Source organism: Cupressus sempervirens, chromosome 1 (assembly GCF_028749045.1).
Source record: "Cupressus sempervirens isolate cs-2001-9-10 chromosome 1, ASM2874904v1, whole genome shotgun sequence".
NCBI classification, from domain to species: domain Eukaryota; kingdom Viridiplantae; phylum Streptophyta; class Pinopsida; order Cupressales; family Cupressaceae; genus Cupressus; species Cupressus sempervirens.
This window is the reverse complement of record NC_143118.1, coordinates 548,125,711-548,144,165: the sequence shown is the minus strand read 5'-3', so window position 1 is coordinate 548,144,165 and position 18,455 is coordinate 548,125,711. Positions and strand designations below refer to the sequence as shown.

At 38.9% G+C, this 18,455-nt stretch overlaps 1 protein-coding gene across 3 annotated transcripts in view; it reads right to left on the bottom strand.

The window, feature by feature from the left end:
* Positions 1–506: 506 nt before the first annotated feature.
* The window catches only part of EMB3103 (Pentatricopeptide repeat (PPR) superfamily protein), a 386,652-nt gene continuing 368,703 nt past the window's right edge, over positions 507–18,455 (bottom strand). For 2 of the 3 annotated variants that reach the window (XM_089830305.1, XM_089830315.1), the window contains exons 8-9: positions 1,309–1,496; positions 507–967 (exon numbers count right to left, since the gene is read on the bottom strand). In XM_089830305.1, coding sequence (XP_089686431.1) covers positions 1,341–1,496 — 156 coding nt within the window. In that variant the 3' untranslated portion in view covers positions 507–967; positions 1,309–1,340. The remainder of the gene's footprint in view (positions 968–1,308; positions 1,497–18,455) is intronic. The other variant, XM_089830309.1, reaches the window with a different exon arrangement.

Here is an 18,455-nt window from a genome sequence, read left to right as displayed (position 1 = left end):
CACAATTAAATTGCCTTTCCATAATATTTATTAAATAATTATATTTAATGAATAAATATATTTGATTATTGGATTAAAGTTATTGTAAAATCAATATATTTATGTGTTGAAAGTATAAAACACATAATATAATCGATTATTTTAATTGCAAAATCAAACTCTCTTTTGCATATTAGAATTATTGTAAAATTAATATATAAAAAGTGCTAATAATATAAAGCTCTTAATAATCTTATTAATATTATTAATTATCTTAAATGCAAAAGGAGTTATTTAAACGGTGTTGTCGTTAAGAACTCAGACTGTCTTCCAGTTAAGCTCAGAGCTCTATCTTCACTGAGATAGACAATTTCAACTACATGCTACAAATTAACCCCGCACCATTCATCATACTTCTATTCTAAGAAAAATCATAAAATGAATCTACATTTTTCCACCTTATTTTCAAAAATTATAAATTGAAATGCAAGCTTGCAAACCATAATCTATCAAGTTCAACAAATACATGCTGATTAAATTTTTCAGAATTCTTTTGAAAAATTATATGACACCATTAACAATTTGTGAACTTATTTCTACAATCAATGGAGTTTATATTTGATAACAATTATTTGATTCAAGTGCATTGATCTCAACCTGAAGTTTGGAGATGGTACAAATTAGAAACATATTTATGTTTGTTTCGCTTTATTTGAGTTCAAATCTTCCAGCTTAAGATTTGAAGCAACAAATTCCATGAATGAAAATGGGCATTCTCTTCTCATTACCAAGAGCTCCACGGTGGAGGATATTTGGTGGGAATGGACAACACTTTTGCTGTATCTGGTTGAGCTTTTTCCTGTAGCATTTTCAATATGGAATTTACTGTGGAATAAGGTACTTTGAATTGCATCCACTTGAGTAGCTTAAACAAATCACATTTCTTGACTTGCTGAATATATTATATAAGATCAGTATCCAAAATTCTCTGCAAGTGGTTAAAAAACAGCGCCTGATTAGGACAGTTACTATCCAAAATTCTTAATCAAAAGTTCAGATTACAAATACAAATCTCAAACAGTGCATCCTTTTTCTACGAGAATACCATTAACCAATGAAAGTTCCAAAAGTTCATAATTTCCTTGTTATTCGCTAATCAGTCAACCTATGATGACATATGAATTAAAATTCTTCCAATGTCGTACATATATTTGTATCAAAATTTGACGTGTTTTAGAGATGTACTCTACATTATCCTGCCTAAGAAAGGAAATAATTTAAGCAAAAAATAGCTCATAATCACAAATGAAAATATCATTACAAAATTACCTCTGTTTACCTTCATGATTATATGTGCGTCCTTAAGAATCTTCCCTGAAATTAATACTATTCAACATATTTTCATGAAAGGTGTTCGACAACTGATGATTACTGCACTTCAGCTGATTATAAACGTTCGAAGCTTCTTCAGTTTTCCCACTTTCTCGTAGTCCTGTAATAAGTGGTGAACAGAGTTTCTGTACAACAAACAAATTCAAACTATAAATATACCAAGTGAACAAGTCCAAAGATAGGGACAAAAGAATTATGATGAGAACTCTTAAGTTACTCCTTTGGCAGCAAATAAATGTTCTTCAAAGTATACTTTATTAATCCTTTTGCAAAAGTCAGAAAGTCTTTTGTCTTTTGGATGAGGGAATTATAATGATGTCTGAGAGACCAAGTGGCCTAAGAAAGAGATTAAGAGACACAATACTAACACATTTGCAAGTTTTTTTCAATATCGACTCTTTTCTTATGAATCTTGATTAAGAAATCTGTTGTTTTCTGAAGCTTTGCCTTCTCAAATAACCCATTCAGGCTGCCTACCTGTAAAATGTTCTCAAACTGAACACAAATATCTTCATACACTGCATATTCCATGATTAAGTGTCATTCAGTTTTAATCACCCCTTTGCTGCAGACAATGCAAGTTCACTCTTCCCAATCTTCCTTGGGGACATTGGCCATCACACATGTAAGATGATAAGAACCTTAGCCTCTCCCTTAATTGCAGACCTCAAAAAGGTATTTTCATTATGTTCTCCCATTGGGTTGAACTCTTAGATATAGTGTGCATTTTTGTACCAATTTGTTTTGTCCACATGGAAGTCTTGAATTTTTCTAATACAAATTTCTTTATCTCTGCATTAGTGTTAGAAAAATTCTTGCAAATTATCTACTTGTTTCTACTTTATCCATGTCTCCTCCTTGTAGTCTAGTTCCTCCTCAGCAACCATTTTGGGCCAGTGGTGATTATCCATGCTTTTAACCTTTTTAAAGTAGCTCAATAAATGAATTACAGCTAATACTTCCATTGGAAATATTCCAACTTCAGCCAAAAGGATCTCATAGGGAATTGTTGATTTGACTTTAAGACTACCAATGACAAAATGTTTTTGGATGCTTTCTAATTGCCTTCACTTGAGTTATGCCATACCACTCCTCCAAGTCTCACGACCATAAAGGATGACTGACAAAACCAGTAGACTATAATGGATTTTCTTAGTTTTCTAATCTTATAACTGCTTTTAGACGCCTGTTCTAAAGTAGGCAAGAAACTCCCATCCTCCTTCTATCCTTTTTGCTCTACAAGTACTCTTGCTGAGCCTTTTGTGAAGATCAATTGTAATGTCCCCATTTTTGGCAGCTCTACTCAGTTGATGGAGTTAGCTCATCATAGCGACCCTTGTGAGCTGACAGGGTGCTTTGGGGGTCTCAGTTGTGGACTTACTATTTTTAGTAAGTCTATTTTTGGCAGTGTGGTGGGTTGCTTCAGTAGTTGGTCATCACCTACAGTTAATTAAGTAATAATTACTTGGGCTCTTATTTATTTATTAATCATTGAGTTGCATTATTATAATAATGTTTATATTATTATAGTAATGACTTTAAGAGATATTTCTAAAAAGCGAGTTGGAAAGTTTCTAGTATTGAGTTCTTTTGGAAAACTTTCACAATTTCTGAAGTAGAGTTTTAAGGAAACTTTGGCCAACAAAAACTTATAAATTAGAGCTCATTGCATTGGGAAAAACATGCTTGAAAATATATTTGCTTTTGTGCCTTTGTAGTTTTCCCTGATTTTTGACTTGTGAGCCCTTGCTAAAGTATAAGGGTCTCGTCTGAGAAGTTCTTGGCAATTGTGCTGAAGTATACAATTGGCCAACATCTCCTACTGTGAATTCTGTGGCTAAGGAGAATAATTTGGAATATTGAATTTTGACTGGCTGAGGGTTTCTACCAGTGTTGCAATTTGTTGCTAAAGTATAACAGATTGGAAATTCTCCTACTATTTCTTACGGTGTCTAGCAGATTCAAAATTGGTTGTCATTAGTTGATTATTGAGGGGAAATCAGTGTGAAATAAATATCGCTTTCCTGTGGTATCGAAAGTGGAGGGAATTGAATTAAGATTGGAACCCGATTTCTTGACTGGAGACTACGGATTAGACACCTATAACTGATCCATTGGTCGAGAGTATTTGCTGGAGGTTGTGCAGCACTGTTGTGAAGGCCTATGGATTACTAGTAGACACATGAGGACTCCATCCACGTGAGCAACTAAAGGTTGTGATTTGGGTTTGAAGCTACTGCTGATGCCGATAGGTCATGTGGGAATTGAAGTCGGCCATACATCTTGACTACCTATGTTATCCACCTTGGATGGCTGACTGCATATACAACATTGACATGAGTCTACTATTGGACATAATTTCGCATTACAATTGGAGGTGGCAACTACTTTCCTTGTTGGCATTCAAATTTCCTGTGATTGGTCAACATTTTGCAACTTTTATTTGAGCGCTTGGCTGCCTAGATTAACATCATTTGGAGGCTGAAATTCATGGTGTAGCTGGACACCCATCATGAGATCATTATCAGTTTCAATTGTAAGCTGATCATTATTTCATAATTGCATATTGTTGTTTGGTATTTATTATGGAAACATGTAAATTGCATCTTCTGATACAGTGACTAAGATTTACAACATTTTTTATAGTGTTAACAGTTTGTTTGCCAAATTCTTGACGAAATGTCAAACCCCTGATTAGCTAAGCAAATTGATGTTTGTTAAGGGTATAGTCAGCTAAGGGTTTTTATAGTGGTATTAGAGCGGTTTCCTGCCAACTTGTAGGAATTGGGCTCCAAATCAGATGTTAGTGGTTAGTATGTGATCCATTATTTTCTATCATGGATGACAACAAGAGATTTGTGTCAAGTATGCACTATCTCGAAGAGGACATAACTCTCCTCCCAAAGAAGGAAAACCTAAGATTCAGTTTGGTTTGGATGGTAGTCTGGGTGGTTTTGATGGCACTGGACTATGACCCACAAATGCTGAGGTTAAAAATTAAAAAATTAAAAAAATGAAATGGCACCAATAAATTATAACGTAATTTAATGATGTCACCGCATTTATATACTTACATGAACATATATAAGTATATATTATAATAACAATTGAAATTATAATATTTCCAACTCTTCTTTCCAACTTTTTATTTTACTTTTCTTCCCTCTCTTTTCTTAATCAATTTAATACTTGGAATTTCGAATGATATATAGTCTTTTAACCGATGGAAGCCAAGAAGTCACGGCTAGACTTTTAAATAAGAGCCGTGAGAGGAGTCAGGATCATTCATTCCTCACTCGGCCACATACCTTACTTTCTCTGCCACCTTTAGCACTGGTTACACACCATTCCGTGAGCTGGAAGTCCCTTCTTTTTACCAATCTAATTGTCCATTGCAAGCAACAGCCCTGCCGAATACACCCAGTCATTTCTGTAGTGGATACGTCTGTAGTGTCTTAAGGAGAACAAACTTCCAAATCTGATGCAAAGTTTTCAAAGTTCATTGCCTCCTCATGCCCATCATATCTTCCATATCGTCCATTAAAGCCTTGTCAAGCAGTTCAAATCTTTGCTCCTTGCCGTGCAAATAATCCAGCTAAAGATCCGTGACCAGTGAGGACCAAATAGAGTTCGAGTTCTTCAGAACAATATCAGATACTTAATAGGTCATGAATTAACCTTCCATATTTTTAAATGCAGTTCTATAGCAGCCAGCTAGGATCAAAATTTCTTATTTTTCTTATTTTTAACTTACTATATAAACCTTGAAGATTTATAAAGAACTTCTTTATTTCTTTATATCCAGTTAAATAGTATTCCATATAGAAGAGCTTCTAAATACAATAAGAACTTGTATGACTGTTGTTGATCTCAAGAATAAGATGTCACAACTCATGATGGAAGAAATCAAGGGCAAAATGCTCATAATCTTTTAATACACTTGGGAATCACCAGCATTGTAACTATGAAATGGTGAAGAGGTGTAAAAGGGCAGAGTGCTCATAATCTTAATACAGCAGGGAATCACTGGCTGTGTAGTCAAGTATGGTGAAGAGGTGAAATAAATCTGCAAGAAAACAAAAGAGAAATCAGACATGAATACCTTAAATGAAATATACTTAATAGCTCATGCTCATCCCTTTAATGAATCTTGTTGTCAAGTCAAGCGGTGGTGAACGGGTCGTTGAACCCATTGAAAATCCTTGGCTAAGGTATCTAATGATCACTTGATATTAGTAGTGCCAGTTATGTAAGCGTGTCCGTTTCATAACCGAGCGGATGTTCAAAACACTAGGATGCTCAGGTGGCTGGACTTAAGAACATCCCAAGCCCGATCTCGAGGTAGGGAGGGCTTTTATAATTTAATAGAATGTGTGGGGATAATTATGGTCCGAGGTTGGAAGGTTAAGCCTATGTCAATGCTTCTCCTCTCACCAAAGTCGAGGCTTGCACAACCAGTTAAAGATCCTTCGACGATTCTTGTATGTTCCAATCCTTCTTTTCATGTTAAGCATTTATTTTATTTGAATCATTAATCAAGTTATTTCAATTGATCATGAATACAATTATGATATGTTAATTGTTAATCTAGTTATTTTAGTTGATCATGAATTTAGTTATGATTAGTTAATTGTTAATGAAGTTATTTTAGTTGATCATGAATACAGTTATGATTTGATAGTCGTTAATCTAGTTATTTAGTTGATCATAAATAGAGTTATGATTTGTTTATCATTAATCCAGTTATTTCAATTGATCATGAATTTGGTTATTTTCTGTTAAATGTTAAAAGCTGTTAATGTCATGTGAAATGGATTCAGTTGTATAATTATGAACATTGGAAATTTTAAATAGTCTTTGTTTTCGATATGAAAAAAACCATTTGTTACATTTGTCAGATAGAATCAAATAATAATGGAAATTAGAACACAAGTACCCTTCGATTAATATTTGCCAAAAGATGATGCTTTGATTTGCTAGATCCGAGCGAAGTATGACATGCAACAACGGAATAGGGTGAGGGTCGAATCCCACTGAAATTGGAATAGCCAGGTAGGGAAGATCTTTCACTTCCAAATGGTGAACAGAGAATCCTAACTGGAATTTGCAGTAGAAAGAAATAATCCAAAATGCATACCGAATGACTACCTACAAGTTGTGCTTAAATACCCATCAGGAAAACTTTTTGAGGGTGTACAAAGATAGCCAACGGCGACACAAACTATGTAAAAAAAATGCATCTGAGATATATTAAATCAGTTGGCCCATTAACAATAGTTTGATAAATGCTTTTTTTAATAACGAGAACATTACAGTCCTCCTGTCCCAAATTTTGCTTGTCCTCAAGAAAATGTAGTGCCAGGTGCTAGAGAATGTGCTCGCCCTCCCACATTGTGTCGTCCAATGGCAAGTGTTTCCAATGCACCAAATATTCCTTCACTGTGCGGTTCCGCAGGGTCTTCTCACGTACTTCGATGATCTCAGTTGGTTCTAATATGAGCCTTCCTTCTTCATTGAGTGGTGGAAGATTTGTGGATATTGTGATGTTTTGCCCCACAACCTTCTTCAAGCATGAAATATGAAAGATGTTATGAATACGGCTTCTCTTCGAAAGTTCCAACTCGTAAGCGGCTTCACCAATGTGACAAACTATGCGATAGGGGCCATAAAATTGTGGCTTTAATTTTTATTTTCCCTTTTCCTTCAATGAGGATTGTCGATATGGTTGGAGCCTAAGATAAACCAAGTCCCCTACTTCGAAACTCCTCTCCATTCAGTGTCTGTCGGCATACATTTTTTGTTGATTCTGTGCTCGTAAGTTTTCCTTCAGGTATCGTAGGATGTCGTGTCCCTCCTAAAGTCAGTCCCTCGCCCTTGGTGCGCGACTGTCTCCTAGCACTGTGTCGATGAAGGAGAGCGGTTCGTACCTGTATAGAGCTTTGAATGGTGTCATCGCGATGGACATGTGATACATGGTATTGGAACAATATTCTCCTAGGTGTATCCACTTGGCCTACGTCTGTTGTGCTGAAACATAATTTCGAAGGTAACCTTCGAGCCACTTGTTCACAATCTTCGTTTGTCCATCTATCTAAGGGTGGTAACTAGTACTTGGTGACAATTTTCTCCTTGCCAATCGAAACAGTTTTGTACAGAAGATACTGATAAATCGCCCATCCCGATCACTGACAATGTTTCAGGGTAACCCGCAGATGAAATATTTCTCTAAAAAACAGATCGACAACTTGTGCGGCCTAAAAATTTGAGGGGATGAAGAAGAAATGTGTGTACTTTGCATCTGTCAAACACCACGAAAATACAATCCTTTCCATTCACCTTGGGAATCCCCATTATGAAATCCATCAAGATACTTTTCCACTTATGTTTTGGAATTACCAAAGGTTGTAGTAGCCCGACAGTTAGAGTATGTTCGAATTTGTTCTGTTGGCAGACCGCACACTCTCTTACATATTGCAATATGTCTCTTTTAAGTCCTTTCCATGAAAACCCCTCCTGGAGACTTCTGTAAATTTTGAGGAAGCTTGGGTGTCTTGCCAAAGGCGATTCGTGTATTTCAAGATTTTCTACTTCAATTTGAATTCGGGCACTAAAAATATCTGATTCTTATAGTAGATGATGTCATCCACCACTTTTTATCGATCATCCTGGGAGTTGCCATCCATTAGCTCATAGGCAAATGTGTTTTTGGAATATTCTACCAACAAATGTGCCTTCTAGTCAGCTGAAATCTGGTTTAGTGAGCAGATGGCGGATTTCCTGGACAAGGCATCTGTAACCACAATTTTCTTTCCTTTCACATATTCAATGTCAAAATCAAAAGCCTAAACCTTGTTTACCCATTTTTGTTACCTCTTGTTCAAGTCCCGTTGCTCCAGAAAATATCTCAAACTATTGTGATCTGTACGGACGACAAACTTGACACCCACCAGATACTGTCGAAACTTGGTTAGTGCATGTACGATGGCCAACATTTCTTTGTCGTAGATGGAATATAAGCATTCTATTTATGTAAGCTTCATGCTCTCATAAGCTATGAGGTGTCTATCTTGCATCAGTACCACGCCAATGCCTTCTCCAGATGTGTCGCAATCCAAAATGAACGGTCGAGTGAAATTAGGTAATGCAAGTACATGACAAGTGCTCATTGCCTCTTTTAGCTTGTCAAAAGTGATTTGTGCCTTTTCATTTCACTGGAAAGAGCCCTTCCTTGTCAGATCCGTTAAGGGTGCACTGAGCTAAGAGAATCCTTTAATGAACCTCTGGTAATAATTGTACAGTTTGAAAAACCCTCACAAATCTGTGAGTGATTTTGGGGGAGGCTAATCAAGCATAACCTGAATCTTCTCTTGATGAACTTGAACTCCATATTTATTGACAACATGCCCCAGGTGCAATTCTATCATACCGAATTCACACTTGGATTACTTGGTGAACAAAGAATACTCCTCCATGATCCTTAGGACTCCATCCAGATGCTTCATGTGCTCCTCTCATGTCCTGCTATAAATAAGATCATAAAAAAATACCAATAAGTACTTATGCAATTGTTTGTTGAAGATGCGATTCATGCATGATTGGAATGTAGTAGGTGCATTTGTCAATCTGAACATGACTAGAAACTCATAATGTCTGTAGTGACAACGAAAGGCCATCTTTTCCACGTCTTCCTCCCTTGTGCGGATCTGATGGTATCCGGAACGAAGAACTATTTTCAAAAAATAGACTGAGCCATATAATTCATCCAACAACTCATCTATTGTTGGAATGGGATATCTATTCTTTATTGTTTTTTTGTTCAACACACGGTAGTCCACACACATGCGCATCATCCCATCCTTTTTTTGAACAAAACCATTGATGACACAAAGGGGTTGGAACTAGGACAAATCCATCCTTTTTCTAGCAGTTATTGAGTCGTCTTTTCGATCTCATCTTTGAATTTCTTAGGATGGCGGTAAGGTGTGGTTATGACTGGCTTGGCTCCTGCTTCCAACTCAATAGTGTGTTCAAATCCTCGATGAGGTAGTATGCTAGGAGGAATGTCTATAAAAACTTTATCATGTTTACTTAAAATATTCTGGAGATCACCATCCTAGGGAGGTGTCTGTTGCCCTTTTATAGGTTCTGCGGAAACAAAAGAATGTGCAGCCCAAGCAATGTCATCACGTCGAAAAATTGCCTCCATTTCATGTGTAGAAACTTCCTTCGGACCCTTATTTTCCATTCCACAGAGAACAACCTTCTTTCCATTGACAACAAAAGTGAAATCCATCCATTTGAAGCTCTGAGTGTATTCATCAAGTGTCTCCATCCACTGTATGCCCAAAATAACCTCCATGTCATCAAGGTCCACTATGAAGATATCCAAGTTTATCGTCTGATTTGCCATTGTGATACTTAGTTGAGGAATAAGGTGTGTGCATGACAGAAGAGTCCCTCTGACAACCTTGACCTGAAATCCTGTGTGTGTTTCTGTAGGTAGACCTCTTCGCTTTACTAGGGATGAGTTTATGAAGTTTAGAGTGACTCTGCTGTCGAGCATCACCATAACACTTTGTCCTTGAACGGTTTTCGTACACGAAAAATTGTGCACCTTGAGCTACCGGCTAGAGCAATAGTTCCTCTGTGGCATACTAATGCTGCAATTCTTTCCGTATGGTTCAAACTAACCATGTTGGTGTCATTGTGAAGTTGGTTGTCTTTGGTGGGTATTTCTTCTTATTCATCCTCATCATTAGACACGACATCAATGTAATGGATCTTCCTTTTCCAAGGCATTTGTGGCCTAGTTCCCAAGGTCCCTTGCAATTGGAACATAGTTTCTTCCTTTGGAGCTCCTATCTGGTGGCTTTGTCCAATGACGGCTTCTTAGGTAGAGGTTTATTATCTTCGTCCCTCGCAAACAACGGCGGTTTGGAATGTGAGAAACTTTGTGAGGACAATGTCGATGATGATGCCATACTCCATGCCTTCTTAATGGCCTCCGATAGGGTGGTAGGATTGAACCCCTTTACCAAACCTTTTAGTGCTTCTGTAAGTCTATACATGAAGAGCACTACTTGTCTGTTTTCGGAAATGTTTGTGACCAAAACAAAGAGTTTCTGAAATTTCACAATGTACTAGTCAAACGATCTAGTTTGTCTCAGCTATGCCAAATCTTTGAAGTTGAGTTCCAGATCTTTATCATCAAATCAATCTATCAATCTTTTAGTGAATTCTGCATAAGTATTTATTTGATCATGCCCCAATGTGATGGTGGTGACGCCACCATTCATGCACAACTCCCTCCAAGTGCAATGCCGCAAATTTAATTGCTTCTTCTTTTGGCATGGGATTAAGTTGGACGTAAGTATCAACCTTCATTACCCATGCCTGCACAGATATGTATTTGGATCCGTCAAATGGAGACAAATTTACTTTACTCAACTTCCCTCTGAGATCATCATTAAAATATCCTCTATTTTTGCCCCCCGAATATCTCATTCTCAGATCTGCATAATCTTTGTAGGATATATCTTCCTCAAAATTCACATTCTTCCAATCTTCCCTCAGCTGCTCTTGCATTTCTTCAAAGGTTGGTTGTTTCCCTCTGTGTCGTGGAAAAGATGGCATGGAAGGTCGAGAGCGTGCTGGATGAGGGTTTGCTTTACCTAATATCGAGTCCATGCTGTGTCCATTTTGTTCACCAGATATTTTATTATCTGCCAACTTCTTGAGAGTTTCTTCCATGAGTCATTGAGTATCATTGATTTGTGCCTAATTCCTCGCGAATTCCCTCAGTAGTGCCATGAGTTCGGGGTTGTGGGTTCCAGTTCGGCAGCCATTCTATCAACAGAATGGGTTCTTCCTCTCTTCCGGCTATAAACTCTCATTCACTGTCCATAGGCTGAAAGGATTGAAGTTCTGATACCACTGTAATGTTCTTGACCATCGGATGCTAGTTGGATGTAACTCAAACAATATTGTACGATATGCAATGTGTACAAAAATGGATGGGTTGGGTTTGTACAGCAGAAGAGTGATACTAGCACCGTATGGTGACAACAAGCAGATGGAATCAAGGCCCTACAGTATACTTGGTGGTCGTACGGTGAGAGTGAACGAGGATGTTGTATATGGTAGCAGAGCCATAAGATATCCTTGATAGCTGTACGGTAGGATGAAGGAAGAGGCTGTACAGTGGATTGGGGCAGAGTAGCTGTATGGTGAGGAGGCTTTGGTGGCCATACGGCGGTCCAACTACCAAGTTGTATGGTGGCTGTATAGTGGAGCAACTTCTTGTATGGTGGGGAGGGGGTGGAGAAGAAGTATGGCGTGGATGAACAGGAAGGTTGTACGGTCAAGAGACTATGCAATAGAAGGGTCATACGGTCAATTGTATTATGCAACATAGGAAAGTTGTATGGAACACAAGGATGCCGTCCAATGATATCTTGTTTTGTTTGATTATTCTCCTGAAGTGCGGAATGATGAAGGGTGTGCAGATGGAAGAAAAACTCAATAATGCAATCTAAACTTATAGATCCAAATTTATCAGATAGAAACAAATAATATTGGAAATTAGAACACAAGTACCTTTTGATTAATCTTTGCCAAAAGATGATGCTCTGATTTGCTAGATCCGAGCAAAGTATGACATGTAACAATGTAACAAAGAAATAATCCAAAATGCATACCTAAAGACTACCTACAAGCCGTGCTTAAATACCTTTTGGAAAAACTTTTCGAGGGTGTACAAAGATAACCGATGACGACATAAATTATGAAACAAAAACAAAAATGGGTTCAAGATATATTAAATCAATCGGCCCATTAACAATAGTTTGATAAATGATTTATTTTATAATAGGAACATTACATATAAACCAGCAATGACATATTGGCTACACTTGGACTCTTGTGGAGGAGGCGGAAGAGAGCCTCGGAAGAAGAAACAAAAACAGACGGCTGTTCAGATAGTAGAGGACTTAAGCTAGGGAGAGATTGGAAGAGAAGATAGTTGTTCAAATATCAAATAACTCAAGCCAGGGAGAGACTGGAGAGGAGACATCTGAGGAAGGGGAAAGTAGCTCTGACACATCTTCAGAGTCTCAAGGAAGAAGAGATTCGCCTAAGTCATCTACAAGGCACACCTGGTGATGTTATATTCTTATCACCGGTAGGAGGACCATTGCCTACAGAAATGCTAGAGCATGTTCAAATTCACCATCCTAGTTCGAGCAAGCCAATGGACAAACCAGTGGCCAATAGGCATCCGCATTAGGTGACCAAGGAGGAATGGGAAATGCAAGCTCGACTGTAGTTGAGGATGGTAAGGGAAAATGCATAGTTAGGTGAGGGACAACCATAAGCCTCAATAACACATCTTGGAATGGGGGGCCATGTGCCTATCCTTTCCTGGAGCAGTACAACTAATTCCATCAAACTTGGAGCCCCACACTAAGGTAATAGATCTTTGTTGCCAAAAAAATGCGCACACAAGGTGAGGTTACAAACATCGTCTTAGAAGAGGTGGTTCATCCTGTTGCTCTAGTAGTACAATCCATAGACCAAATAAACACTCAAAAGGAGAAGCAAGTAGAAGACACTGCAATCACCACAAACATGCCAGTAGAAGATAATATTTTGGGGGAAGCTAATAAACTATTAGAGGAAGGAGGGATGGTCTCTCCACCTTCAGAAAACCCTCTTGACATAGAAGATGATGGTCTCCCAGAAATACAGAGTAAGAGGGTAGAATTGGCTAAGAAATCTTCCTTTGCAGATAGGGCTACCATGTTTTTAAAAGAATTGCACGTTGTAGAGCATTCCACAAAAGAAATGATAACACAGGCAAAAAATCAAAATATGGGGGTGTCATGTACTCAAATTTGAATGTAATAATCTAATTTAGTTAATTAATTAACTGGTCCCAGAATTTAAATAATATAATAAAATGACCTTTAATTAGTTACTTTAATTAATTAATGGGGACCCAAGTTATTATTTGTATTTGTGGTTCTGATTGATTTAATATATCTTGGACCTATTTTTGTTTTAGTTTTCGTTGGTAAGTTTTGCCGTTGGCTATCTTTGCACACCCTCGAAAAAGTTTTCTCCAACGGGTATTTAAGCACCACTTGTATGTAGTTGTAGGCAGGCATTCTGATTATTTATTTTGTACTGCGAATTCCCGTTGGGATTCTCTATTGTTTGCCATTTCGGAAGTGAAAGATCTTCCTTGGCATATTCGATTTTGGTTCGATTCAACCCTCACCCTATTCCGTTGCATGTAATACTTTGCTCAAATCTGACAAATCGGAGCACAATCTTTGTAGCTGATGCATAGATATATATATCTGGAATTGTATTGAACCATTTATTCTATCATTTTATAGCATATTTGGTGAGTGTGTTGTTTGGATATCAAATATAGTTCGATCTCCACATTTCAGAAGGCCTCAAGTTCAATCGTACAACTTCACAAGCCTACCGTATGGCCTCCAAGTGCAGCCGTACAACCTCCATCTCTACCGTACGACTTCATCCACTGCTACTCCCCATACCTATCTACTCCCTCACATACTGTACGGTCCTCTAGTTTCACCTTATGAACTTCTCACCTTTCCATATGGTCACCAAGGTAAACAACAAAAGATCCGTACACCATCTGGTTCAGCAATTTCCTACCGTACACCTTCCCCAAACATTGTACGACCTTCCTGCAACCCAGTTGTATAGACATTTAGCATTCTGGAACTCACTATCAAGCACTCAAGGCGAACAAATCATTACAATCTACCGTACATCAAGATAATACCATACTACTTGAAGCACTAGCCACCCGAAACATTGACCTAAAGCACTAACCTGAAGCATTGACCAAGCAAAGCACTAACCTGAAGCACTGACCTAAAACACTGACCTGAAGCACTGACTTGAAGCACTGGCTTGAGGCACTACATGAAGCACTAACTTGAAGCATTGGTCACCTGAAGCACCGAGGGATACTACTTCTAGCACACAACCAGACTACCTGAAGCACACGACAAGAATACCTAAAGAATACTATGAGATTTCATAAGGAAACTCTAGAATGGAATGTTATAGTGGTATTAGAGCAAAAACCTTTCAGGAGCATCTCTGAAACTTTCGGGAACATTACCGAAACCGTTCAAAACATTACAATAGTATCAGAGCTGGTGATCTTGCTAGCCTATTGGGATGATTGTGAGATTTTGGTATTTGGATCACACTATGGCGCAGGACAGCGATTGAGAGTGGTGGTTGAAGGCACTACAAAAGATTAGGAAAGAGCTCAGCGAAGGTATTGATCTTCCATTAGATATATTGGAAGTTTGTTTGTGTCAGGTGAACCAATTGCTTTCAAGATTTATATAGAGAATCCTCTCGCTGATTGAGGAGGCCTTAAGTCAACCCAGGCTTTTGAGACACCCTGACAAAGATAAAAGATTGGCAGTTGCAGCATATCTTAGCGAGGTCTTGAGAATTTCGGCTCCTAAACCATCATATGATGATAACACCATGATAGAGATATTGCAATTGATAGTTGACAGCTTTCAGAGTCTCAATGACTTCAGTAGTGACCCTTTTTGTAGGAGATTTACAATATTGGAGAACTGTGCAAATGTTAAAGTAACCTTTTCTTAGATCTTGAATTGCAAAATTTGGTCCATGATATGTTTCATCACTTCTTGGTCACCATCAAGGAAGATCGTGATACTAAGATTTTATTTGCTATGGAGAGTCTTATAATTTCGTACATTGAAGAGATGGATGAGATATCTCAACCCATCACATCTATGTTATGGGCTGTTCATAATCTAGAATGTATCCCCTCTATAGCAGCATATAGATTGGTCAGTAATGTTTTCAAGCATTGTGAAGAAAAACTAATATCTCACTTGCACAAGTGGGAGAAAATGGATGACAATGATAAGGGTGATGCTTTACATGAGGAGAATGAAGGCATGATTACAGGGCCGCTTCAGGAGGATTTGCAAAATCTTTCTACTACATCGACATGGGGAGAACAAAAAAATGAAGAGGTTGCTTGCACGGATCTTGTGAAGACATGGACGGATCAAGTTGTGCCCATCACCGAAGTTGTGCCTATCACCAAAGCACTATTCGTTGAGAAAGTTTAATCAGTTGCCAAAGTTGTATCCACCATAGAAGTTGTGCTTGTTGCCGAGGCTTTCTGTCTGTCACCGAAGCTATGTCCATCATCGTGGTCTTGTCTGTCGCTGAGATTGTATGTCTGTCACCATCATTGTGTTTATTACCATTGTGTTCATCACTATCATGTCCATCACCGATGCCAAGTCTGTGTTCATCGTTGAGTTCGTGTCCATCACTATCATGTCCATCACCAACATCAAGCTTGTGTTTGTTGTCAAGTTTGTGTTCGTCACCATTGTTGTGTTTATCACCAATGTTGAGTTCATGTCCGTCGTTGAGTTCGTGTCCGTTACTGTCATGTCCATCACTGATGTCGAGTTCGTGTTCCTCGTCAAGTTCATATCCATTACTGTCATGTTTGTCACCCACACTGAGTCCGTGTCCGTCATCGAGTTCGTGTCCATTAACATCGTGTCCATCACCGACATCGAGTTTGTGTCCCTTGTCAAGTTCGTATCCATCACCAACATTGAGTCCATGTCCATCATCGAGTTCGTGTCTATTACTATCATGTTCATCACCAATGTCGAGTTTGTGTCCCTCGTCAAGTTCGTATCTGTCACCGTCGTGTCCGTCACCAACACCAAGTTCATATCCGTCGTCGAGTTTGTGTCCATCACCATCATTGTGTCCGATGTTGTCATTGTCACCATATCCGTCATCGTCATTGTGTTCATTGCCATGTCTGACATTGCCATCGTCGTCATGAGTGTTATCTTCATTGTGTCTATTGTTGTCACTATAGCCGTGTCTATTGCCAAGTCCATCATCATGTTTGCCACTGTCGTTGCATCTGTCAATCTCGTTGTGTCCATCATTGACGTCAAGTATGTATCTGTCATTAAGGGTGTATTCGTCGCTGTAGTTGTATCCATTGACGAGATCATGGTTGTGTCCGTCATCATTGTGTGTCCGTCATTGTGGATGCATCAGTTGCAATAGCTATGTTTGTCGCCATTGAGACATTGCTCACTATCGAGGCTCTATCCATCATCGAGGCTTCAACTGAGGTTCTGCGTGCCATTGAGGTTTTATCTGCAGCTAAAATTTTGTTTGCCCTAGGACCCTGCGAGGGCGCTGCCCCTCGACCCCATTGGGGGCGTTGCCCCCTGGACCCCTAGTCGTTGCGGATATTAGTCGTGAAGTGTGACCAGTTGAGAAGACTTGAAGCTGCTGCAGGCATGGAGTGTCTGTGTACCAAAGGCACTGGGAGTAGGTGTTGGCCAAGAGGCTGTCTTGGTGGATGCATAGAGAGCTCAGGAGGAGTGGGTCATCCAGAAGGCAGTACAGCGACACTTAGCTCAGTGGACCCAGTGTTGGAAGCAGAGAAAGCAACATGGGTGGCTATCAAGGTCAACTTGAGGAGACAGTATTGTGTTAGCAAAGGCTACAGATGTAATGGGATGAATGTGGAATTGATGTGACAGAAGTAGATTTTTCTTGTTGTAGTCACTTTGTTAATGTATTTTGTTAGTCGTTAGGAGACGACTTTTCTTTTTTGGGGGGATGGTGTCAGCCGACTAGATTGTCGTCGGTGTTTCTGTAGCCAATGGAGTGATTGTCGTTGGTGTTTCTGTAGCCGACGGGTAAATAGTTTGTAGCGGACATAATGTTTGTGGCCGACAGACTCCTTCGGGAAGGTTCGGCGGATAGTATTTATGTCCCGTCTGGGATCATTGTAAATCATTATTCATCATTTATCTTAGGAAGCATAATGTAATGTCTGGCATATGCGAATATAATAAAAGGAGTTCTGCTGTTTGTGTTCGTGTTCATTATCTGTGTGCATTTCTTAATTAACCTATGCGGTAAACACACTTGGCTTCTTCGGTTTTGGTGGGATTCAACCCTCGCCCTATTCAATTGCATGTAATACTTCGCTCAAATCTGGCAAATTGGAGCACTATCTTTGTAGCTGATACATATATATATCTAGAATTGTATTGAATCATTTATTCTATCATTTTATAGCATATTTGGTGAGTGTGTTGGCTAGATATCAAATAAAATTTGATCTCCACATTTTAGAAGGCCTCAAGTTCAATCATACAACCTCACAAGCCTACTGTAGGACCTCCAAGTGCAACCGTACGGCCTCCATCTCTACCGTACAGCTTCATCCATTGCTGCTCCCCATACCTATCTGCTCCCTCACATACTGTACGGCCCTCTAGCTTCACCGTATGGACTTCTTAACTTCCAGTACGGTCACCAAGGTAAACAACAGAAGATCCGTACACCATCTACTTCAACAATTGCCTACCGTACACCTTCCCTAGACACCGTATGGTCATATTTCCTACCGTACAACCTTCCTGCAACCTTGTCCATATGGACATTTAGCATTCTAGAACTCGCTATCAGGCACTCAAGGCGAACAAATCATTACACTCTACCGTACATCAAGATAATATTGTACTACCCGAAGCACTGACCCGAAGCACTACTTGAAGCACTAGCTACCCAAAGCACTGAGGGATACTACTTGGAGCACACAGCCAGACTACTTGAAGCACACGACAAGAATACGTAAAGCATACTACCGGACTTCATAAGGAAACTCTAGAACGGAACATTACAATGGTATCAGAGCAGAAACCTTTCGAGAACATTTCCGAAACTTTTAGGACCATTACCAAAACTATTCCGAACATTGCAAGGGGCCATAGTTCAGCTAGCTGAGTCATTAGTAACATTTATGCAACAAGGTTGTGTTGCCAAGTTTTAGTTGCCCATTCTTGTTTTGATTGAAGTATTTGGTTAGATTGAGAATGTGAAATAAATGAAGTATGTCTAGGTGTGTCTTAGGTAACTTGCTTCTCATATTTCCCAAGCCATCTACTTTCTCCCATTGTGGCTTTCCTGTTTGTTTTATGCACGCG